This window comes from Saccostrea cucullata, unplaced genomic scaffold (assembly GCF_032062105.1).
Source record: "Saccostrea cucullata isolate Sc308-1 unplaced genomic scaffold, CSIRO_AGI_Scuc_v1 ctg6978, whole genome shotgun sequence".
In the NCBI taxonomy this organism is placed as follows: Eukaryota; Metazoa; Mollusca; class Bivalvia; order Ostreida; family Ostreidae; genus Saccostrea; species Saccostrea cuccullata.
This window is the reverse complement of record NW_026929874.1, coordinates 47,836-73,692: the sequence shown is the minus strand read 5'-3', so window position 1 is coordinate 73,692 and position 25,857 is coordinate 47,836. Positions and strand designations below refer to the sequence as shown.

General features: G+C 33.7%; 2 protein-coding genes across 2 annotated transcripts; one reads left to right on the top strand and one right to left on the bottom strand.

The window, feature by feature from the left end:
* Window positions 1–596: 596 nt before the first annotated feature.
* On the bottom strand, window positions 597–4,939 carry LOC134282348 (uncharacterized). Its single transcript, XM_062764752.1, has 5 exons — window positions 4,870–4,939; window positions 3,297–3,551; window positions 2,745–2,840; window positions 1,511–1,537; window positions 597–1,163 (listed from the first exon to the last, which is right to left on the bottom strand). Exons 1-5 carry the CDS (start codon window positions 4,934–4,936, stop codon window positions 1,027–1,029), a joined length of 582 nt encoding a protein of 193 aa, XP_062620736.1. The 5' UTR covers window positions 4,937–4,939; the 3' UTR covers window positions 597–1,026.
* A 12,082-nt stretch (window positions 4,940–17,021) lies between these two features.
* Window positions 17,022–18,214, top strand: LOC134282346 (acid sphingomyelinase-like phosphodiesterase 3b). Its single transcript, XM_062764749.1, has 3 exons — window positions 17,022–17,091; window positions 17,224–17,422; window positions 17,965–18,214. The coding sequence occupies exons 1-3, from the start codon at window positions 17,022–17,024 to the stop codon at window positions 18,212–18,214; spliced, it is 519 nt and encodes a 172-aa protein (XP_062620733.1).
* Window positions 18,215–25,857: the final 7,643 nt, after the last annotated feature.

The following is a 25,857-nucleotide window of genomic DNA, read 5'->3' as shown; positions in this document are numbered from 1 at the left end:
ATGAAATAAATAAAAACTACTAATCGAATAAATATGATTAAAAAATATTTATTTTATTTCTGTTTATTTTAACACATGTGGAATATTCCATGTACGAGTGAATAGGTCTCTAGTGATGACGTATTACGCATCTTATGAACGATAACTCGATATATGAACGATAACTCATGTTCGACTTCTTTTACGCCATAGCATCTAGTCATTACCTGAAAAATTAACCTGTATATCGCAATTTTGAAATCGGATTTATAATAAATTAAAAGATGTCATTAGCTATAAGCTTCAGAAATCTGTTTTGATAGTGTTGTGCAAATTCATACATATTTTAAAAGATGTCAAAACGAGAAAACGCTTTTACTTTTTAATAAACAAACTGCATGTACATACACATTCTTCTTCATCAAAATTGGCATTTTCCTGGCCAATATTTCAAATCATATAATTTACGTTAAAAACGCAATGAAAACGAGTATATTTTTATAAATTCCTTTAAAACATGTCCTTGTTGATGAAAGAGATCTGGATATCTTCCTACAACATAATACATCAACGGAAAATTTTTAAAAAAATACTTCTTTTTTTTGGATCTAATTGGCTTGAATAAGATAGGTTGGACATAAAATTGAAATAAAAACTTCTTGTTAACCACAACGCACTTCTTTTGAAAATTCACATCCAGCAATTGCAAATCTGCACAAATCTCATAAAAAACAAATTCGACTTTTGAAAAGGGAGATCACAAGGTGTTAAACATGACAGCAAATTTCATTCCGCTTTTATAGAACTATTGTAAAATCACATATTTTCGAGGGGTCAAATTCTCGAGGTTTGAGAAAAATATTTTGGTTCATGGGGATTTGATTCCGTGGTTGTTCAGTAGTAATATATGTGAAAAATTGCATTTCGTGGGTCTCATCATACCTTGAAAACCAAGAAAATTAAACCCCCACGAAAATTACTGATTACACAGTATTATTTTATAGATGTAACATTACTTAAGCTGTAAAAATTTTGTAGACACCTGTTTTAACTACATGTATAGCCATGTAGGATGAAAAATGTCAATATTTGGATGCACAGAGGCAATGAGAGGTCTTGAAAGTGACTTGAAGGACATCCATTTTTACCAGCCATGGTTGTGGTGGCGGTGGTTTCTGGATTTTCTGTTATAAATAAAATTAGCAAAACTTTAATTAGCTTGTAAATTGATAAAGTAACAAACAAAAGCTTAGAACATTAGTATGAGAGACAAGAAGTTTAGAAATTAATGTGCCACACAAGATATTATTGTTTTAAAAAAATCTTTTCTTAATTTTGTACTGCATAGAAAACAAGAATTCGATTCAAAAAATCATTATTTTATATTTCCTTTTCAGATCTTTTGTCAAATAAAATACTAGTATGTAAAAATTAAATATCGAGATCATATTGGGTGGTTCAATTTTCAACTTCACGAATTGTAAGTTCATTTTAATGATTTAAAGAAATGATTTCAACTGAGTGCACTTACCCGTGATTTGTAACACTGTAGTAGGTTCTGAAAGGAAATTGAAAGATATCAACGTACCATGGATATAATGAGACCTCTCTCTCTCTCTCCCTCTCAAGTATTGGATTTGCAAGTGCCCAAAAAATCAATTATTAATAATAATTTTCAGTTTATTCTACTCTCCAATCCTCTTTGAAACTAAACACACTAAAACCTTGTACTCACTCCAAAATCATACATAAACATCAAAAGCCCATGCATTGTTTTTTCTTTGTTAAGCGTCCACCCTAAATTAGAAATCCTATCTTTCTATCCGGAAAAAAAAACACATAAACCGTAAGGAAATAAAGCAACAATTAAAGCATCATACTAGATTTTCTGATCATCATCATTGAAAAATTCTTTTAACATTGTAACTAAGTTTAACTACTAGTTTATTAAAGCAAATTATGTTTGGAACGCCATAAAAAAGGAGAGAGTTGCTGATCCCAAAAGCCAAAAGAGAATATTGCGTTTCAAAGATTTGTTCAAATTTATCATTTTAAAATTGTGTTTCATTTTAATTTTATAATTTCAAAGCAATTATCCGACGCTCAACATCAAAAGAAAACTTGAAATGGCCTAAATATCTATGTGTGGAAATCTCAATCTTTGACAATCTAGCTGTCATTTCTGTTCACTGGCAGAAGCATGTTTCAAGAAAAAGAATTTATTTTAAAAAATCACGACCATCTGGCTTCTTTTTATGGACATCATTATGATCAAAGAAGTATAAATATTAGAAATATTGGGTAAAGATGCAGTGAAATCATAATAATATTTATGTGCTCAACAGATAGTCTTTGATATGCTATCCAATTAAGCTTGTTTATCTTTCACGATATGCTGCGAATTGTGCCTTTGGAATTTAAGTTTGGCTCATACCTTCATCACAAAAGTCACCCGCGTGGCACAGTGGTTAGAGCGTCTGCTATAGAGTCGCGAAGTATAAGTCGATCCTTACGTCGAGGGTTCGAATCCCACTGTGGGACGTGGAGACCGGTCCTTCGGATGAGACGGTATAAACTGAGCTCCCGTGTAGCAGTGGGTGCTGACAAGAAAAAAATCCTCCTTGTTCAAAGGCCCTAAGTGTGGAGAATAGGACAAAATTTGTAGCTCTCCACCGGCAGGTGGTGGCGTCTCCATATGAGTGAAAAATTCTCGAGAGGGGCGATAAACAATATACAATTAATCATGCAATCATCACAGAACTTACCAACAACTATAAGCTCTACTAGGGATTGCATCGGTGATGTTTTCTTCTTTTCCTTGACTTCACAGGTGTAATTACCGTTGTCTTCTGAAGACACCGCTAATGGTAGAAATCAAAGTACTGAAAGTACTTGTCAAGCGGGTAGAATATTTTCATAATGATTAAAATTATACTTTATTTTCAATATCAAAATTAAATTAATCAACATTTATTGCTATTAAAAACGTTTGTGAATGTTAGACATTTTATAAAACGTATTAATAAAAAAGTTAATATACTGTTCTGTTCTTACAATATAAATAGAAAAATTAATATAAAAATAAAAAATGCTTAAACTTGTAGTTGACTTTTATGAAATTAAAAATAAATTTTCTCAGTTCTAGATGTCTAGTTGGTCAAAATTTTGCACGGAGTATCCTTGGGAGAAGGCGATTCAAATTTGTTCAAATAAAGGGCCACTTTTTGTTAGTGAGGAACATTGATCAATTTGTTCAAATAAAGGGCCACAAGAAAACTGCGCACACAACAATCTACAGTAAATAATCGAACATTTACCTGAGATTGATAAAATAAAGCTTTCTTGGTCATATTCCGTTACTGAGGAACATTGATATTTTTCAGAAACATCTTCCATTTTATCTCCAAAAACACAAATATAGCTATCCTGGAATTTCCAGTGCACCGTCAGATCTGTGACGACGTCAATGGGGGGATATCCCCAGATGTTACAGGACGCCGTGAATCGGTCTCCCGGGTGGAGTTCTGCTCCGAATGGTACCGTCACGTTGAATTCAAGGGCCGTGACCACATCTAAATGTTATAAAAATGATATTGTAGTTAATTTTTCTATTAGACACAATAATCAAATAAAAAAAATGAATTTAAGATGATGAAAACTTTTTGATTTTTTATTATGAAAAGAAAAAATGGAAAATGTTAAAAAATATATGTTTATAAGAAAAGACCATGCCACCTTTTCAGGTTGCTCTTTTCTTCCAATAAATAATTTAAAAATTTATAATTTACACAACCACTATTGTTTTTGCAAATTATTTATTTATATCTGTTCTGCATTTGTCATTTCAAGGTCGTACAAAACAAAAAGGTCAACTTTTCCTTACATTCCAACTGTTTTTTACTTTGAAGTTTATATCTGAATTTATATTTGAATTTGATTTCATTTTAGTTTCCCTTTTTCTTTTGTCCGCGAACCGAAGTCTATATTTAGAAAAGTCGCTATCATCAGTTTAAAATTTCCCGTTTCTTTCATCCCACTGTTAAGAATGTCAAATTAAACAATCTTCAGTCCTTATTTGTAAGACCACCAACTAGAAAACTTAGGCAGCAAAAAATTAGTCTAAGGTCATTTACTAGATCTTGACCTTAATGCATCATTTCCCGAGGGAGATGACTATGATACAGATTTTTCAGAATGATTATTAAATACATAAACAATAATCTGGTGTAGTCATTAGCTTTGAGTGAAATTTCATACCCCAATTTTTCAATTCTTTGTTATCATTTTTTTTTATTATCTTCATGGTTTATTTTATCTGATGCCACTTATAATACGGTAATAAGTGACGCTATTTACTGTAAAATTCAATCATGTAAAGTTTTCTGTAAGTATAATATCTATATCCCGTATCTTGAATAAAAACCCTTTGATCGAGAAGCATTTTTGCAGAGGTATTAAGAGTGATCTATGTATGCTCTTTAGAAGCGCAGTTGATACGTAAAAGGTTTTGACATTAATGAGTTGCGGCACATGGTTTTACCAGCATCATCACCGCTTCACATGCGGGTTACTCCGACTTAGTTTATTTACAATACCGCCTCAAACATTGAAAACAATACTTGATCTAATAAAATATATAAGCAACAATATTACAAGTGGTCAGAACACAAAAAACAAAGAATATTTTCAAATTAAGAATATGTCAAACAACATTACGCTGTACTTGTATACACAGAGAGAGGTAGAGTGATAGAAAACGAGTGTAAGAGACACATATTTTGGATCACCCTGTATGCGTTTAGAGAGCAAAATACAAGACCGTGTTTGAAGTTAGATACAATAATTCTAGTTAGAAATCTGAAATTTGTCAATCAGCAAATAACCGCTTACCCATACAAGAAAACAACACAAGCACAGAAGAATTGAAAATCCGATAAAAGTGATCATATAACTCCATAATGTTGTTTCACCAGTGACCGTAAACTTGGCGCAGATGCAATGCGGTTAATGAAAATATAGTTTAGCCTTGGATTGGCGTAAATGAACATGTAAGTAGGCTAAATATAATTTCTTGTGGTAATGGGATGCTTATGAAGAACAAAGCTACACAACTAGTAATAAAAATTGTGTTCATGCTTTTGTTTATAAAGAAAAGTACTGTAAATATGCAGTATTTATGCCACCTTTGCCAATTATTAGTCTGTTAGTGCATCAAAAATTACCAAACATAGATATGCAGTTTTTTTTCGATTATTACATTTCATTAAACAAACCATTAAGGGGGGTCAATTAATATTAAACAATACAGGCTAAAACATGTACATAGGTTAAAGGTACAGGTGTGATCCCCTAGAGACTGACTAGAAATTTACATGCAGTGAAAATATCAGAGTACATGTACAATACGTATGCATAAAATATAACATAAATGATTTAATTTTTGGAGGTGTCTCAAACAATTTTGTGATTTCAGATTTTCCAAAAGTTATTTGGAATTTCTCGAATATATTGTTGCACTGAAGGTTCCCTTTCACTGATGTTAATGTTTTAGTGAAAAGAAAAAAGAGGATTTGTGGAACACTTACCTGAACCCGCTATGAATTTTTGTTTGTTCTTTGTTTCAAAGATATATCGGAATCTGATAGCGATGGATAATTGACTTTAATTCAAATTTATTTTAGTTGTTGGGAGTATAAAAATTTTTCAAAACTGACATACTATTTTGAAAAAAAATCTCTTCCTTAGTAAGGGGGTACATGGGTATAAGTTGGATTATTACTTGTAGAATTAAATCTCAGTTTCTCTAAACATGCTGAAATACAAATTAATATCTAACCTTACAAAGATAATGTTTTTACCTGCTTTTTTCAGCTGGGACAAATATTTACATAGTGATTTTGTAATTGTCTTATTTTTTCACATAGATGAATTATTAAACTTACTTAACTTACTTACTAAACTTACTTGTAGAAGGATTATCATATTACCCTTAATTGCTTTATAAGAGATTTTAAAATACACCCGCGATACATTAATCAATTCTGAGAAAGTGTCAAGGTCTACTTTTTTTCCATCGCCAATCTTCCACAGAATTCATACACTAATATTTATAAAATCATGACGCTAGTTGAAAGATAAGGGTTCCGTTTTAAGGATTCTTTTAAAATAAGTGAATTAAGGTCCTTATTAACATCTTGGATTATTAAATTAAAATTGACAAAGCCAAGCATAATGACAGAGGCGTTGACGTTGAAAAAAACGTGTTTACTTTGATGTCAAATGTTTGAATCTAAAACGAATATATTTTTTTTTCTTTCTTCCACGCTCCGTTATTCAGTTGTTTTAGAATGTGCACATGGGAAATTGAGGCATTTTTTTCATTGTCTCGATGAGATAATTCTTTATTGAATGAAACCTTTTAAAAATTCTCTTTAACCTTCTCCTTATGGCTTTTCTACGTTTCAATTTAATTTTCACTTTTCAGCAGATATTCATTAATTTATTTTCTTATAAAAAGTAAATGTATGAACTGCTCCCCAAGGTGGGTGTGCAAAAGCTATAAAAGGAAAACGTAGCAAGTTTCTGTAATGTAATTACGTAATATATATTAGTTTTTAACGTTTTTAAAGGTAGTTAATTTCGTTTTGAATACATGAATAATTACAGTTGCAAAAATGGCACTTTCCATGCGTTAATAAAACAGGAACAGCTTTTAAATTAAGTGTACCATGCTTGGTAATGTAATTTTTGCTTTTTAATAATTTGATTTTTTTATTCCTTGGAAAATATATTTGCAAAAATTCTATAAAATACTGAAATGATACGCGTTTTGTGATCGTTTTCATGTTTTGCATCAATTAATCTTGTTCTAGAGTTCTGGTTTCTTTTCAGAGGCTTGACAGTCTCGACGCTTAACACTTCTCCCGAACGCCATGTAATATTTATTGTATTTTTTGCTGGAATTGAAGAGTTCCGATGCTTAAACGAATTGTGGGCTACTTTTTAACATCTTTATCTATGCTGTTGTACACTTCTTCTACAACAAGTTTTGAAAAACCAAACACGTGGAACATATATTCTATAACTTTTGCATATTTTTATTTAAATTTAACAAAAATTTTCCTCAACTCATGATCATATCTTTTCAAAATCCCTGGTGATGCATATTGACTTTTTCGCTATGAACATCTAATGACACTATAATCTTAAATTAAGAATAACTTGAAGAATTATCAGTAGGTAAGGTGTGTTGATTATGTCCTTAACATACCTCGTAATTCTCTCCAATGGCCTTGACTCTTTATAACATCCAGAAATTTAGTTTCCGAGAAGATGATATCTTTTTCTTTAATTTCTCAACAAAAAATTGTAGTGTGTAGAGCTACAAATACACATGGGCCAGATTCAGTTATTTGAACTAGTCGTTTTCTTTGAAGTAGATATATGTACAATTCATACTGCATGACTGCATTGACAAAAAAAAACAGGATCGATTTTTTTATTAATGGAATACATGTTCATGTTTAATGTGGCAAATTATAACTGAACAGCAGAATAAACCGGTATATGACGCAAGTTCAATGTCCAAGATTGTGTAGCATTGCTTAAAGACTTAAGAGAACAATTCATTTATCAACCTGAAACAATCGTGGGACAGATTTCGGTTTATACCTCGGCTTTTGAGAATCGGTACACGCATGACAGTGGCTGGAATAGAAGACTTTCCCAAATATCTACTGGGAATACAAATGTACACAACTTATTTCAAACTACAAATCCCGGTATATTGTCCATAGAAGAATAAGGTTCATAAGCAGAAGAAAAGATCAGAATATGAAACTAAATATTAATACTAAAACATTAGCTTAATTTTAGAAACTAGAAAAATCTTTTATAACAGTAAAATTTCATCGTGATAACCACTGACATTCGCAAACATTTATCTGGTCACCATTTCTAATCGGGCGTATTAACCGCTTGGAAAGCGTTCATGTAACAATACTCATTCTGTTTCTTTGTTATCATAATTATTTTAGTCCTTTTTAAAATATTTATTGTTAAGAAGCATTTGTAGTCTACCTTTAAGAAGGATATGGAGATAACGAACAGTATTCAATCTCAAAGTCCATAAAACAATACAAAATAGGAGCAGAGCAAACACGGGCCTCCGAAACATCAGAGGTGGGATCATGTGCCATGGAGGAGTGAGCATCCCCTGCTGACCGGTCACATCCGCCTTGTGTTCCTTGTCATGATCAGGAAATAACGGAAAAATCTGTCGTCAATTCAGTGTATAAATAATAGACTAACAATTAATATGAAAAACGTCAATCAATATTTGTATTCAATGATAAATTGTATTTGCTGACAAGGTCATTATATCGACCATAGAACTCACAAAATGATGACTTTAAACGAGACGGCTGTTACTCTTGTTTAATCAACTTGCTTGTCAATAATTTACCTCGTTTTAGAAATTGTTCATACGTTGAGCATGCTCTTGCGTATCGAATCAACTAAGATATATATACTCCGTGTTGTTGAAGTTATATTACTGCATAAGTAATGGAAGTTGACGATAGGAAAGTGAGTCATCACGTTTATCATATAGCTTGGTTGTTAGATTACCATTAACGTCTTTTTCAAGTAAAATGTCCAAGTATGAAACTCTGTGGTATCTTTTATCTCAATCTCATCAGGATATATCGTATCGACTTAGGAACGGAAATTACCATTGTTAATTGACAATGCGTCGTCGATATATCTAAATGTTGAGAATTGGATATCAGAATATAGGCTCAGATCTGTGGTTATGGAAATTGCAAACCATAGGCTTTTTAAATCATGAATGCAACTGAATGAAAAATATAGAGATAACGAGCAGTAATCAGTTCAAAAGTCCATAGAACAATACCAAACAGTAGCAGAGCAAACACGGACCACCAAAAAATCAGAGGTGGGATCAGGTGCCATTGAGGAGTGTGCATCCCCTACCGACCAGTCACAACGGTCACTCCTTGTCATGATTCCGTCGTCAATTCAGTGTATAAATAATGGACTAACAATTAGTATGAAAAACGTCAGTCAGCATTTGACTCAATGATAAATTGTATTTGCTGACAAGGTCATTGTATCGACCATAGAACTTATGAAATGATGAATTTAAACGAGACGTCTGATATTCTTGTTTCATCAACTTGTTTATCGATAACTTACCTCATTTTAGAAATCGCTCATACGTAGAGCATGCTACGAACAGTATTCAATATCAAAGTCCATACAATACAAAAACAATACAAAACAAGAGCAGAGCAAACACGGACCTCCAAAACATCAGAAGTGGGATCAGGTGCCATGGAGGAGTGAACATCCCCTGCCGACAGGTGTAACGTTATTTGACTCGGGTTGAAAATTGACCCGGGGGTCATTTTTTAACGTTGAATACTGAGACCAAAGGTGTTGAATTTAGATCTTAGTCCGTTGAAAACTAAGCCGGGTCGTGGAAGTTTGATCATGAAATTTTTATTCTAGTTTTCTAGAACATTTTGAAAGGACTCCATGGATTTACATCTAGCATTCTTATCAAGCATTTGTTAAGACTTTGTTCTAATAGTCTTCCTTTGCATTTATAAAACCATTTGTTACGAATATATCTCATGAAATTCTTTTGGTATTTTTACCAAGCAGTTGTTAACACTTTATTCTATTGTCTCCCTATGCATTTCTAACAACCAGTTGTTTAGAATAAATCTTTTGAAATTCCTTGTACATTATATTCTTAGTCTCGTTTTCCCCAGACTCTCGCTCTCGAGACTTTGCCCGAGCGAGAGTCTGGTCTGATTCCTATTTAATTTTTGTAATATCAAATCGAGGCTTACCGAGAAATCGGTATGGATTTTCATTGGCTGATACATTCTTTTCGAATGCTAAGATCTGTATTCTTTAAAAAGTCAGAGAGTGCGCCTTTACTTTTATCTGGTTTTATAATAAAATACCTCTGTCTGCTTTACAAGGAACAAAAAACGCACATGTCTTTGTTTAAAAAGTAAATTCTCACATGTATTTTCATGGGAGTCTCCATCTTGTTAGCCGGTTTAGCGACCTCTACTGGTTACAAAAATTAAATAAGAATCAGACCAGACTCTCGCTCGGGCAAAGTCTCGAGAGCGAGAGTCTGGGGTAAACGAGACTAATTATATTCTTAACAAGCAGTAATTTTAAGACTTTATTCCCTTTGACTTCCTTTGCATTTCTACCAATATTCTTAACAAGCAGTTGTTAAGACTCTACTTTGAAGTCCTTTCCATTTCTAACTATCATTTTTTAAGAATATATCTTGGAATTATTTTGGTATTCTTAATAAACGCTTGTGAAGACTTTATACTTTTTGTCTTCCTTTTGTATTTCTGACAAATGGATTTTAAGAATAAATCCTTTAAAATTCTTTTGGTATTCTTAACAAGCAGTTGTTAAGACTCTATATAGAATGTAGCAGTTTAACTTAATTTTATTTAACAATTTAAGAATTCTTTCAGCTTAACAAACAATCGTTAAGATATGCATGATATAAAATGTTTTTAAACAAGCATTAAGTAAGAATTGGATATTAAAATGTTAAACGTCTGCATAGATTTTAGATGTCTATTCTGTACTTAAAAATTATGCGAAGCTACTGATCAAATGAAAGTGATCAAGTTAAAATGGGAGGCGTTTTTCTTTGTAATCAATACAAGACAGCGTGAAACATTACCTTTGCCTGGGGGAAAGTTTAAATCCTTTTCTTATTATCTCTCGAACACTCATCATGTATATATGTTGGACCTTACAAATCTTCTCTCTAATACCTGGATTAGTTTTCAGTGCAACAAACTTTCAACAGCTATACTTACTAAACAGAGTGTGTGGAAAAAGTATATTAAACCATCTAGTCATCAGGACAAACACCATTTCAAAATCAACGGCAAGTATACTAGCATACATTGAGAATAGAAAATGAAAAGGACCTAGCTTAAAAAAGTATTCCAATGCCTGAACTGGAATAATACTTACAACAGTACAACATTTAACTCCGAACAGGACATCGTTCAGACTTTTTACTACCATTTCTAATTTGTGACATCCAATATATTTTTTTATCACTTGGTGGGATTTCTCAGCAGTTATCCGAGGGTCTTGTGTTGAACTCACAAACATCTCTTCTAACGATATGAAGTCCTAAAATTAAAAATACCATGGAAGAATTGGAAAATTTTTAGTCCAACCGCCTATCTTACCATTCTTCCATATGATAAAATATGTCAGATGGGATATTTTCTGCCATGAATATGTTCAAATGGGATAAATCCCACGAATATTTACAATTAAACATGTGCTCCCATACATTGTGAAACATGGAATATATTCCATAAATCATGATATACCGGTATGGGGTATATTCTACGTTTAACAATACATTGGAGTAAATGTTTCATCGTCAATATTGTGGGATGTATCCCAATTGAATAAATTGTGGGGGAAAAATCTTGGTAGGAGAAAATATCCTGGCACTTGACATTTATTCTCCCATGGGAGAAAGGTGGGATAGCTGGTGGGACAGAAAAACCCAATGATTCTACTAATGATTATGACATTTGCACATTCATATCTTAAAACATTTACATGTTTGTGACTTCAACATGACGCCATTTGATACTGCATACTGATATAAAATTATATTAGATATCACAATTAGAAACGATAGTAAACGTTTGGACAATGTCGTGTCCGGAGTTAAATGTCGTACTGTTTTCTTAGTCCAGGCAGGATATTGGAGAACCAGGATCTGTCTGTCAAAGTTCAATTTGATATTTGCATTGATTTGTAATTCTTATGCAATTGTTCTGTAAAACAACTTTTGATTGCCTTATGCATTAATGTTGAAGCAGTAAAACGAGCATTAACGTAAGCGAAAGCATTTCATTGTGACGTCATAACAGAGCGACGCAAAAACAATGCTCTGTGACGTATTTCATGTAACGAAACTCAACAAAATAAGACGTAAACAACAAACAAAATGCATGGAATACATAAGAGTGGAACTAACTGATCTTCTAATTTGGTATCTGTGACCATTTATGCTGATTTCACGGTCGCAAACATTCGTTTTTACCGGCTCCGCTTACGTGTCGCCAGTAAAATTCGGTTTGCGACCGTTAAATCAGCATTAACGGTCGAAAATACCAAATTAGAAGATAGTTATTCCCTAATTCTCCCACTTCCCGAGATTCCTTTTTTGATATATAATCATCGAAATAAAATATTCTACAGATTGAATGTGCTGCTCAATGTTTGTTAACAAAGGAATGCAAAGTGATATCGTATGAACGAAAACTTGACCATGGAGAAAAGGGTGTGTTCCTTACTTAGCGCCCCAACTACCACAGACCCTTATATACTGGCGGATATCAGCGATGTAAAATCCATCTTCTTCAACAATATCAACATTTGTATCCCAAGTTTTACACAAAAGGTACTAAAAGGTTCAAGTCATTTACTAGTAGCCAGTTACTAGTAGCTAACTTTACTTACTTATCGTAGCTAGCTACTAGTAGCCAGTTACTAGTAGCCAAATTTACTTACTTATCGTAGCCAGTTACTAGTAGCTAACTTTACTTACTTCTCGTAGCCAGCTACTAGTTGTTAACTTTACCCACTTGTCGAAGCCAGCTACTAGTAGCCAGTTACCAGTAGCTAACTTTACATATCTAGCGAAGATGCCCAGGGTTGACCTTAACTTCAAAACAAACATCAGTGGCAGACAAAGGTATTCATTAATCTTCATGTGACAGATAAAGATAAGCCTCTAAATTTTCTGCAGCAGGCTAGATAATTAATCCCAAGGGATTAATTCTACTGCTCTCTCAACCTTTTCTTCTGAATTTACAATAAGAACTTTTTTTAGCTCTGAGAGAATGGGGTTATTATCTGATTACCTGTTAAAATTAACAGCATTAAGGCAGCCAAACAAAAAAAAATAATTAAAGAAATAAATTAACTTTAAATCAACTTTATACACAACCATTTCCCACGATAAATTAAAGGTACTTGGACACAGATTTGAAGTTAATATTTTCTGTATAATATTACGACTGATATATCTTAATAGCATTTCACACAAAAATTAATTAAAAATCTTATTTTATTTAAAAATTATTAAAACTTCAAATTTTTGGCGGGTTAGATTGACACATCCTTGCACTTTCACAAATTTTAATTTTATTCTTAATATTTAGGAAAAGTGGCAATCTTGTTGTGTATAAATGAAAAATATTAATATTATAATTCAGAAAATTCAGAGTAGACATGTTCGAAAGCAAAACAAACACACAATATATTGTCAGTCCGTGCAGTTGTGGTGAGCAGACTTTGACGATTGAACGCAGCCTGTGAATCGTAAACATCAAAAATAAGAGATCGTGTCCTGTTTACAAAACAATGTGTACATAACACGAGTGTGATCGATTTGCTAAACTCTGTACACAACACTTAGCTCGGAATGACGATGCTTTTGCAGGAGTTTTGCTTTCTAACACCTCTACTCTGAATGAAATTATTTTTCTTGATTAAAGTTTTAATATTTCTCATTAATACAACAAGATTGCAACTTTTCCTAAGGATTAAGAATAAAGTTAAAATTTGTGAAAGTGCAAGGATATGTCAATCAAAGTTTTGATAACTTTAAAATGAAATAAGATTTTTAATTAATTTTTGTGTGAAATGCTATTAAATTATATAATTCGTGATATTATAGAGAAAATATTAACTTCAAATCTGTGTCCAAGTACCTTTAAAATCCAGGCTTTTTGATATCATTGACAACTGCGTCTTCAATAAAAATGGAACTCGTAAATTTACTTACCTGGTCATTGTCATTTGCAAAATTATTTTGTTAAAAAAGATTCTGATTGCACACACAAGTACTCTAAACTTGACCCAAGAAGATGGTCGAACTGATTGATCAATATCTATGTGGTTTTTGGAGACTAGGTCACCAACGCATAAAAAATTATAACTTGGACCGATGGAACACAAATTTGGTCCGTTATTAGCAGACTATTTTTGAGGTTAAAATCGATGCAGAATTTATGCAAAATCTGATGCTGTCAAAAGAAGAAAACACATTTTTGCTTCAAAACCCGTCGGCCGTTGGCCGTTTTTGGAAATGTGACTGGGGTTTTAGTCAATAGTTATATCAGAAATATGATTCAAACACCTTTATTTATCACTGATTGTGAATGGTAGTGATTAGCTTGTTAAATTAGTCTCAAAGGAATTTAAGTAATGTAATTACTAGTATCAGGATTTTTATTGCTATACAATGTAGCTCAAGCTCCACAACTTAGTACCACATTTTTTTTATTGATATCCAAAAAATTATGCTGTGAAAATTCTCCTCAGAATAGTTTTATTCTAAATCATAATTTCATAAATTTCAATAATATGAATTTATATTCAACTCATAGTACTAAAGTCACAAAATGATTCAATGACAAAGTCACAAATACAACTTATGATATACCAAATGCTGACTGACGTTTTCATACCTATTGTTAGTCCATTATTTATACATTTGAATTGACGAATTTTCCGTTATTTCACGATCATGACAATGAGCAAATTCAATATTGAGATCGATATTCAATGACGGAAAATGTTTTTCTGAAAAGTCACTTCATTAAACTACATTTATATTATTCACATATACATAATTTATATGTTACATTAAATAGTTTCATTGGTATAACTTCATTAAATAGTAATAAAAAAAATCTTAATGATATCTTAATATATATCTTGATTTTAGAATTCAATAAAATTATATAATATATTGTGTCACAGTATTTGTATCTAAAGTACATTATTTTAAATTCATATTACAGAGAATGTACACATCATTCAAAATTGACCTTTACTTCAAAACAAAGTTCATTTGCAGACAGAGGCGGTACAGTTATTAATCTCAATGTGACAGATAAAGATAATGTGTTTTTCATGTGGAACAACTTGTGGTACAAATTGCACAGTACTTCCAGTAAAAATCCAGTATCATTCTCAGCAGTTATCTTTCTTTCCCATTCATTCTTATGCATAGTTATAAAAACCACCCCAAATCTTCAAAATTATTGTGAAAAAAAAAACTTTGCATACCTTCATAAATATGGCGACTGACTGTAAACAGCTGGAGAAACTCAATTCTGGACTATCATCACCACTCAGACACCATTAACTTCGATTATCCAAAATTCAGTCACTCCCCTCCTATCGATTGTCAACCTTAAAATGGTCTCCATATAAACATCTTCGATCTGTAGAAAAATGGCCATGGAATATCAAAATATATAACAGCCTTTGCACCCTTTAAACTTCAGATTATATTGAACGAGCTAGCTTTTATTGACGTGCTTTACATTTAAAAGAAGGGCGCAATGGTTGAATTAACACAGCAAATAAATCTGCACAATATAAGCCATAGTAAATGAGACTTTAAAACTGAAAAGAATATAAATTATATATATAAATTTACAGTGGTTGGAATTGTAATGAAAAATTGAAAACACGAAGAAATTAACTTAGCAAAGCGTTAGCGATGTCATTCATTGATTTTCTGCTGTAATAGTTGTGTTGGGGATTGTGACTTACCTACCACCCCCTTCGTTTACAGGCGTATATTTTTAATTCATCTCCTCATCATCCTAAATTTCACAGCCTTTCGGATTATTTCCATGTTGGGAAGGCTTATTATGTCTATAGATCTCTGTTAACTCTTCTAGATGGCGATTTGATGTACTCCGTTTGACAATGAATACATTAATTTTACTCACTATAGATCCGCAAGAATATAATTTATACATCCTAAAGATCAAGTGGACTGTTGCATTTTTTAAAGAGCCTTATTGGGTCATTATGATGACACTTTAAATTTAAAAGGTACTTGAATGCGGAAGTAAATAATAAACACTTAAAGTCAGATTAACTCATAGATTCTCGCTGGTTTTTCTAAGATTTTCTTTAAAATTCATGAGTTATTTTTTTTTTGTTTCTTTGTTTGACGTTCTTTCAAGAATGTTTCACTCATTTTAATTTGAGACGCCACCATGCTTCGAATATAAACACGAACTAGCTGGGCACGTACAGCTTTCGAGCAGTGAGGGACCTTTTTTCGTGCCAGCATACTACGACACGAGATCTCGGTCACAAGCGAAGGATTAGCCTACACATCTCGCAGTAGGATTAGAACCTATTATGTATGGATCAATTCCTTATTGTAGATTCGATCCTATTTTACGCGACTACTTAATATCGCGAAATGGCTTTTTGCTGCTAAATCGCGAGTACAATAAACCGCAAGTGGCCGGTTGAACAAGATATTTACATGGATTTCAGTTCCATAAAATTAAAACCATGTGAATTTTTTTCGCGGGTGTTGCTCCTAGCGAAATTACGCGATAATTAATTCCTCGCTTATATTTAGGAATGAATTCTAGGCTTGAGAGCAAACGAGCATAAGCATACTGAGCCACGCAATCGACAGTAATAAAATGTATCTCTTCGGTTTCTGCTCCATCGTATTCTTTAATGTAATGATTGATTGATTGTATCCCTCTCGAGAATTTTTCACTCATATGGAGACGTCACCGTATGCCGGTGAAGGGCTTCAAATTTTGACCTTTACTCGGCACTCAGGGCCATTGAGCAGTAAGGGATCTTTATCGTGCAAACGCCTGCCGCTGACAAGGGGCCTCGGTTTTTAAGGTCTCATCCGAAGGACCCACAACTTTCACTTCAAAGTGCCGAGCGCATGGCGAAGGAACAGTTGCTTTCCATTTTTTTATCGACTTAGATCAGTCGATTTTTGAATGGATAATCTTTCAATATCATATTTTATCACTCTGGTAAATAACATCAACAACAACCTTTTGCTCTTGCAGTGCAATTCTAGATAACCTTGCTGATAAGGGACTATAAAGCTCTACGTAAAACAGAACACTTTGAGATTATCGACGATGGTGTTTCCACATGTGTACTTATTCATAGTTTTAACTATAACTAGGACTTCCATAGGTGTTTCAGAAGGTAAAATATTTTAATATGCCTTATATAATATATTATAATAGATACATAGTCATGGGCTATAAAACACTAATCATAATCAAATATACCAGTATGTTCTCCTAGTTTTCTTTTTAATTGTTCGACATATTTTAGGCTGGTTTTTACATGTGACGGACTTTCACTGGGACAACACGTACACAAGTAGGGATCTTTCCTGTAATGGCGTGGTAAATACCCACGGTGTTTATGGGGACTACTGGTGCGACTCCCCGTTTTCACTTATTGACGTCACAATAAAGGCCATGAAGAATGCTACAATAGATAAGACAGTTGATTTTATGCTTTGGACTGGGTAACTTTCTTAACTTCATCGTGAAGAATTTTTTTTCAAATTATTCATAAACTTCTACATTATAAAGTTTCCTTTCTGTTGCTTTTAATTTTGCATTTAAATACTTTGACCGTGTTTGAATAGTCTGTGTATTTTTCTGCTTGTCTGATCAGGACTAGGAGCACACCGCTGGTACATGTATGACCTGGATGCTTACTCCTTTCTGGCACCTGATCTAAAACCTTATGTATTTTTAGAGGCCTTTGCTAAAGCTCTCCATTTTTACTGTTTCAGTGGACTTGTGAACTTGATTACAGTTCGAGATCTTCATGTTTCATTTGTTACTCTCGTGATAAAATGTTTGCAGTCCAAGATTACATGCAAAACTTCAACTCACCAAAAATAATGTCACTGCCAGGTCATTCAGATTAGTCTTTTGGCATCTTACTTCTAGCTAATGTACTATGATTTCTAACTGGAAGCGGTCTGATTTGAGGAGTGGAAATTTGAATGTTCAGGTTTTACTTTTTGGAGTGCTTATATACCTTTATTTTGCTTTACAGTGATAGCATTCTTCATACCGGTGATGAACATCTAAGCATCGACAATAATATTGAAATGCTTACAAATCTGACAAACAATTTACAGCAAACGTTTCCTACAATGGACGTTTATGCCACTTACGGAAATCACGATTACTTCCCTAATGGACAGTACCCTCCACATAACAATGAGATTTATAACAGAACACTGGAACATTGGAGAAGCTGGATCAACGATAGTACACAGGAGGAAACATTTTTGAAAGGTTAGAGTCGTCACTGTGTTTTGGTAAATGTCCAATAACTAGTTATTGTTAGTTATGTGGCTGAAAGTTGAAAACATCTTCCTCCTCCCCCTACTTGTTAGAGATCTGCGAATGCAGAGACTTGACGTCGTTTACTCTGAGTCGCATACTATCAGTAAGGAGATCAGAGGTTAGGCACTGTGTTATATAGATACTATAACCTTACATGGAATAAAATCATAGGGGAGACCACAGGTCACCTAACGTAATCCATAAATGTTAAAGGCTTATATATCATATATCGTATAAAATTGCAGTTAATGTTACTCAGCACCCTCCCTCCACCCCCTCTATCTTTTCTAATACCCATCAGATGGTTATTCCTTTTAAAAAGTTGTTTGTTTTACACTGTAAAGGCTTCACAGTATTACGATTTATTCTATTTTCATTTCACGTATGCAACGCACTACATTTTGTAGCGGAGTAAACAGGCCCTATAGTCGTGAACTGACAAAGCAGGGACCTGAAGGCTCTAGTTCAGCGTACGTTTTATCACCTGAGGTCTCCGTATCGATATGGATGAATTTACTTTTGTGCCTTTAATGCTTGAAGAGTTCCTAAAATGTGTTATTACTACGCAAATGACGAACTATTTGCGGGGGACCCGAGGTCCTAGTTGAGCGTACGTTTTATCCTTCTGCACATAAAATACATATATAAAGTATGGAAGCCCAGCCGTAACCGTTCAGAGGTTATGGCAAATGTTAAAAAAATTTAAAAGTAGGTTAAACTCCAGGTCAAAGTATACTTAACATATGTATTGCATGTTAAAAACCTTTCATTGGATACCAACAACCTTGACCTTCTGACCTTGACCTTAGATATTTCCGCACTTGTGAAAAAACTTGAACCTTGCCCATAACTTTTAAACGGTAAGGAATAGGGCTTTCATACTTCACATATGTAATTCTTGTGAAAAGACCCTTCATTGGATACCAAGAACTTTGACCCTTTGACCTTGACCTAGGAGTTTGACCTACTTTAAAAATCAAACCTTGACCATAACTTTTGAAGGGTTAAGGCTAGGGCTTTCATACTTCACATATTTATTTCTTATGACAAGGCCTTTCACTGGATATCAAGAACTTTGACCCTTTGACCTTGGAGTTTGACCTACTTTTTAAAAACTTTAACCTTGGCCATAAATTTTGAACGGTAAGGGCTAGGGCTTCCATTCTTTATATATGTATTCTATGTGGCAAGACCTTTCATTGGAAACCAATTACTTTGACCTTTTGACCTTGACCTTGTAGATTATTGTATTTATAGAAAAACTTTAACCTTTGCCATAACTTTTAAACAGTAAGGGTTAGTGATCTCATACTTCACTTATGTAATTCTTGTGAGAAGACCCTTCATTGGATACCAAGAGCTTTGACCCTTTGACCTTGGAGTTTGACCTCCTTTTAAAAAGCAAACCCTGACCATTAGTTTTAAAGGTTAGAGCTAGTGCTTTCTTACTTTACATATTTGATCCTTGTCACAAGACCTTTCATTTGATAATAAGACCTTTGACCTTGATCTTGGAGTTTGACCTGCTTTCAAAATATCTTAACCTTGATCATAACTTCTAAACGGTTAGGGCTAGGGCTTCCATACACAACATGTGTATTTTGTGGCAAGATCTTTCATTGGATACCAATGACCTTGACCTTGAAGATTTCCGTACTTATGAAAAACGGTAACCTTGGCCTACTTTCATATTTCACAATTGTATTTCCAGTGAGAATACCCTATTTTTGTTACCAATACATTAAATTTGCATGTTAAAAAAGTTTAATCTTTGCTATGTTGCCCTACGGGGACATCAGTATTTCACAAAAACATCTTGTTATTATTACACCAGATGGTATTCATGGAATTCGAACTCGAATTATAGTATTCGATATAACTGAGATTCCATTTTCACTTTACGTTTGTCGTAATATAGACACTTCATCCGCCTTGTTCACCCATCTTCTTTTCGTCCTTTTAAGGACTATTCTATTTTTTACAAACTTTTTTTCAATGCCAACTTCTTTCGGTACCACTTTTTGGTATTCAACACTACATTTCCCTGAGACAATTTCCAGTGGTATACAGTGGAGGGGGGGGGGGGGCAACCAGCCTTTCAATGAACATTTCCAATAGCCCCTCCCCCCCCCCCCCCCGTTGCTACGTGCCTGTATGAAAAGTGGCAATCTTTTTGTGTATAAATGAAAAATGTAAAAACTGTAATTCAGAAAATTCAGAGTAGAAATGTTCGAAAGCAAAACATACACATAGTATAGTGTCAGTCCGTGCAGTTGTGTTGAGCAGACTTTAAGAATTGAGCGCTCCCGGTGAATCGTAAACATTAACAAAACAGAGCTTGTGTTCTGTTTACAAAAACTGTGTACGTTTCGATCACGGGTGTGATCAATTTGCTAAACTATGTACTCAACACTTAGTGTGGAATGACGATACTTGTGAAGGGGTTTTGCTTTCTAACATTTCTACTATGAATAGAATTATTTTTTGGATTAAAGTTTTAATATTTTTTATTAATACACTACAAGATTGCCAATTTTCCAAAGTATTAAGAATAAAAGTAAAATTTTTGAGAGTGCAAGGATGTATCAATCAAACCAATCTAAAAATTTGAAGTTTCAATAACTTTAAGATGAAATAAAATTTTTAATATATTTTTGTGTGAAATGCTATTAAAATACCGGTATATAAGACGTGCTATTCTACAGAAAATATCAACTTCAAATCTGTGTCCAAGTACCTTTAAAGTTACTTATTTGTCTGTCCGTTTATTAGTCTGGAGTTCTGTCAACCGTCACAAAAACTTGAACCTTGGTCATATCTTTTGAATGAGAAGAGATGGGGCTTTCATATTACACTTGTATATTACTTGTGACAAGACCTTTCTAAACACACTATGATTTTTGGCCCCTTGACCTTGAAGTTTGACCTACTTTAAAAAAACATTATTGGCCATAACTTTTGAATGAGAAGAGATAGGGCTTTATATTAAAAATGTGTATTACCTGTCACAACACCTTTCTAAATACACAATGATTTTTGACCTCGTGACCTTGAAGTTTGATCTACTTTTAAAAAGCATTGATCTTGTTCATGAATTAGTAAACATAGGGCTTTCATATTAAACCTGTGACAAGACCTTTAATTCCTAAATATACCTTGATCCTCTGACCTTGACCTTGAAGTTTGAAATACTTTTCACAAAATGTTAATCTTTCCTTATAACTTTTATTGAGAAGAGATGTGGCTTTCATATTTGACATGTGCATTACCTGTGACAAGATATTTCCGAGCATGATATGATTTCTGACCCCTTGTCCTTCATGATTGACCTAATTTAAAAAAAATCGGTGATAAGTTCTGAATGACACATGATAGGGCGTTCATATGTGCTACAATATGCAATAAAAATTCACACCTCACCCACAAAGACACCGAAAGTGGGGGATTACAGTTCTTTATCTGACACTTAATACAAAACGGACTCTGCCAATATAATGGTATGGGAGGCGGGGTATCATTTAGTAACCTTGGTTCTTACAGTACCCTCTAGTTTAAATAGGCTTCTGTATTTCCCTTCAATTACATGTATATATCCTTAATACATCTCCATTCTTGATTTAAAAAAAAGCACTAAAGAGAGAGGAAATCGTAAAAAACCTTAAAATTTCTGTTCTATTAATTAAGAAATAAAGTCCGCTTTCGTGAATGTTGCAGAATAACCTCCGAGGTCGAGAAATGTTGTTTGAAAATAAAAGCCGAGGCGTTAGTCGGGGCTTTTGCATTTCAAACAACATTTCAATAACGAGGAGGTTAATTATTCTGCATCATTCATGACAATAAGGACGCTATTTGTATTCTGCTCTCGGTTCTAAAATACGACTGATCGTTTCTCATAAGGTCACCTTTTCGCGATTACGCTGTTCCATTTAGTACCAGAGTGTAAATTTGTTTGTTTATCTGTGCATGGAATGCAAACGATTTTCAAGAGCATTCGCCACATTTAAATTAATCTTTTATTAATAAAAAATCTGTTTATAACATATATTGATTAGTTCTTATGAATGTACAATAACAAAATCAATTTTCTATTTTACCGCTTTATCACTAAACTCGCCGAGTTTAAAAATGGCGTAGGGAGGTCCGTGGAACAGCTCCGCTTCGCTAAAAAAACAAAACAAAACCGACATTGATCAGCTTCTTTATGAAATTTACACGTGTTTAGACTGCGAAAGACAACACATCGATGTGGTCTTCTAATAAGTATTTCAATCTAAGTCAAATATATTTTTCAACTGCACAGGTTTGATAGGTCTTTCCAATCTGATAATTTTTTGTTGATGTTCATGATTTATAGGAGAATAATGTCCGCGGCATTTCTTTGATCAATAACCATAGTAGAATTTTCTACAATATCAATTGAATCGATGCGATTTTATTTTTCGTTGATTGCTGCACCTCGAGAAAGATCTGTTTAACGCTGAGTCGCCAATATTTCAGCCATATTTTGGCGGCTCCTATATATGCTAGAGAAAGTAGTTTGCAGCGAGATGGATCCAACTCATAAAGGATTTTGGGACCAGAGATTCCTTTGGAAAAAATCATTTAGATCAATATACATAGTCCAAATTTTCTCTTCGCTTAAGTGTTGCTTTAACGTCCTCAATGGGGGAAGCTTGTCCATGGGGTTGGGGATTGAGGTGATTTCATGATTGCGAAGTAGTGTGTCATGTAGCGTTTATGTTTGACGTAATGTTATGAAGATTTGAATGTTCATATTATACTAGTAACTGATTTCAATTTATTAAACTGAAGTTATTCTTTATTCTACCACGATTATTGCCGAGATCAAAGAAATGCCGCGGACATTATTCTCCAATATATCATGAACATCATCAAAAAATATCAGATCAGAAACACGTATCAAACCTGAACAATTCAAATGCATGTTTGGCTGCAGAATGAAATACTTGTTTAGACCACATCGATGTGTCATCTTTTGCAGCATAAATACTGTAAATTGCATAAAGTTGCTGATGAATGTCGGCTTTTAGCTATACTGGTCAGAGACCAGAAGAGCTTATCCGATAGTTGTGCGTCCGGTGTCCGTCCGTCTGTCTATCTGTCCGTCTGTCTGTCTGTAAACAATTTTTCAAAATGCTACTCCTCCTACAGCTTTGGTCTGATTTCATATATAACTTGGCACACAATTAGACTACACTTAGATACATAATTCAGTGTATCGGTTTTAGATTTCGATGAATTCCTACAGTTTTGGCCTGATCTCAACATAACTTGGCACTCAATAAGATACATATTTCTGTATATCGGTTTTTGGATTTCGATGAACGGTGTTGCCGTGGTTACTAAAAATAGAAATTTATGTGAAATCCTTTTCAAATGCTACTCCTCCTACAGTTTTGGTCTGATTTCCATATAACTTGGCACACAAGTAGACTACACTTAGATACATAATTCTGTATATCAATTTTTGATTTCGATGAACAGTGTTGCCGTGGTTACTAAAAATAGAAATTTCTGTGAAATCCTTTTAAAGTGCTACTCCTCCTACAGTTTTGGTCTGATTTCAATATAATTTGGCACACAAGTAGACTACACTCAGATACATAATTCTATGTATCAGTTTTTGATTTTGATGAACGGTGTTGCCGTGGTTACTAAAAATAGAAATTTCTGTGATATCATTTTAAAATGCTACTCCTCGTACAGTTTTAGTCTGATTTCCAAATGAGTTGGTACACAAGTAGACTACACTAAGATGCATAATTCTGTATATCGGTTTTAGATTTCTATGAACGGTGCTGCTGTGGTTACTAAAAATAGAAATTTCTGTGAAATACTTTTCAAATGCTACTCCTCCTACAGTTTTGGTCTGATTTCAACATAAATTGGCACACAAGTAGACTACACTAAGATACATAATTCTGTATATCGGTTTTGATTTAGATGAACGTTGTTGTTGTGGTTACTAAAAGTAAAAATTTCTGTAAAATACTTTTAAAATGCTACTCCTCTTACAGTTTTGGTCTGATTTCAATATATCTTGGCACACAAGTAGACTACACTCAGATACATAATTCTGTACATCGGTTTTTGATGTCGATGAACGGTGTTGCCGTGGTTACTAAAAATAGAAATTTCTGTAAAAAGCATTCAAAAAGCTACTCCTCCTACATTTTAACTAAAATTGAAAATTCTGTAAAATTTTATTAAAAGCGACTCCTACACTTGTAGTCTTATTGCAATCTTACCACAAAAAGTAACTTAACCAAGGGTCATTATTCTATTTATTGCTTTTCTAAGGTTTTTTACGTCCCAGCTGCTACTTTTCTCTTCTTTTATTATAAGAACATGACGTACAAACCAGTAGAGCTACAGTCTCCACAGAGACTTTGGTTATTGCTAAGCGGGGCTATTCCACGGACCTCCTTACACATTTAAACGTGATTTTAGTCCAAATAAAGCAGTAAATCAGGAACATAATTTTGTTATTGTATATTCATTAAATTAATACATATTACGAACAAATTTGTAATTTAAAAAGGCTATTTTTAATGCAAAGAAAGCTCAAATCGTCTGCATTCCATACACAGGTAAGCAAACAAATGTTCCCCCTGGTGTTAAATGGAACAGCGTATCGAGACATGGTGACCCAATTCGTTTCTTTACAGAGGAAACGATCAGCCGTATTTTAGCGATCTTAGTAGAATTGAAATCAAGTCCTTGTTGTCGTGAATGACGCAGGATAACCACCGAGGTCATGAAATGTTGTTTGAATTATAAAAGCCTCGGCTAACGCCTCGGCTTTTATCTTTCAAACAACATTTCTCGACTCGGAGGTAATCCTGTAACATTCACGAAAACACGGACTTTACTAACTTTAACATAAAGAGATCAGCCGTATTTTAGCGATCTTAGTAGAATTGAAATCAAGTCCTTGTTGTCGTGAATGACGCAGGATAACCACCGAGGTCAAGAACCACAAAGAGATATCAAAATTAAAGGGACATGAATACAGTTTCATACCCTACCTTTCCTTGCCCAGTGGTTCTTTTCATAACTATTACACAAAGATCCGCGTTTTTAGGGTGTGGGGGTCCAAGGTCACTTTTACTTGGTTAAGTATGTACATGTATATTTTATAACTGCAAAATCTCCCACCTAGATCTGCGTATGGTTCCAGCTTTTCTGACACAGTGGTTCTTGGAAAGATTTTATTAAATGTTTCAGTTTAAATCTTGGATTCCATATTGTAGCCCTGTCTATCCCCCGGGGGTCATGATTTGAACAATTTGGAATCTAAACTCCCTAGGTTGCTTCGACAGATGTTTCAGCTTTTCTGGCCCAGTGGCTCTTGAGCAGATTTTTCCTATATACATTCAATGTTAAACTTTGGCTCCCTATTGTGGTCCTACTCTTCCTCCGGGGGTCATGATTTGAATAACTTACTACACTACCCAAGCTTGCTTCCACAAAAGTTTCAGCTCTTGAGGAGAAGGATTTTTAAAACATTTTCCTATATATTTCAATATTTAACTTTGGTTCCCTATTGTGACCCAAACCTATACCCTGGGTGTCA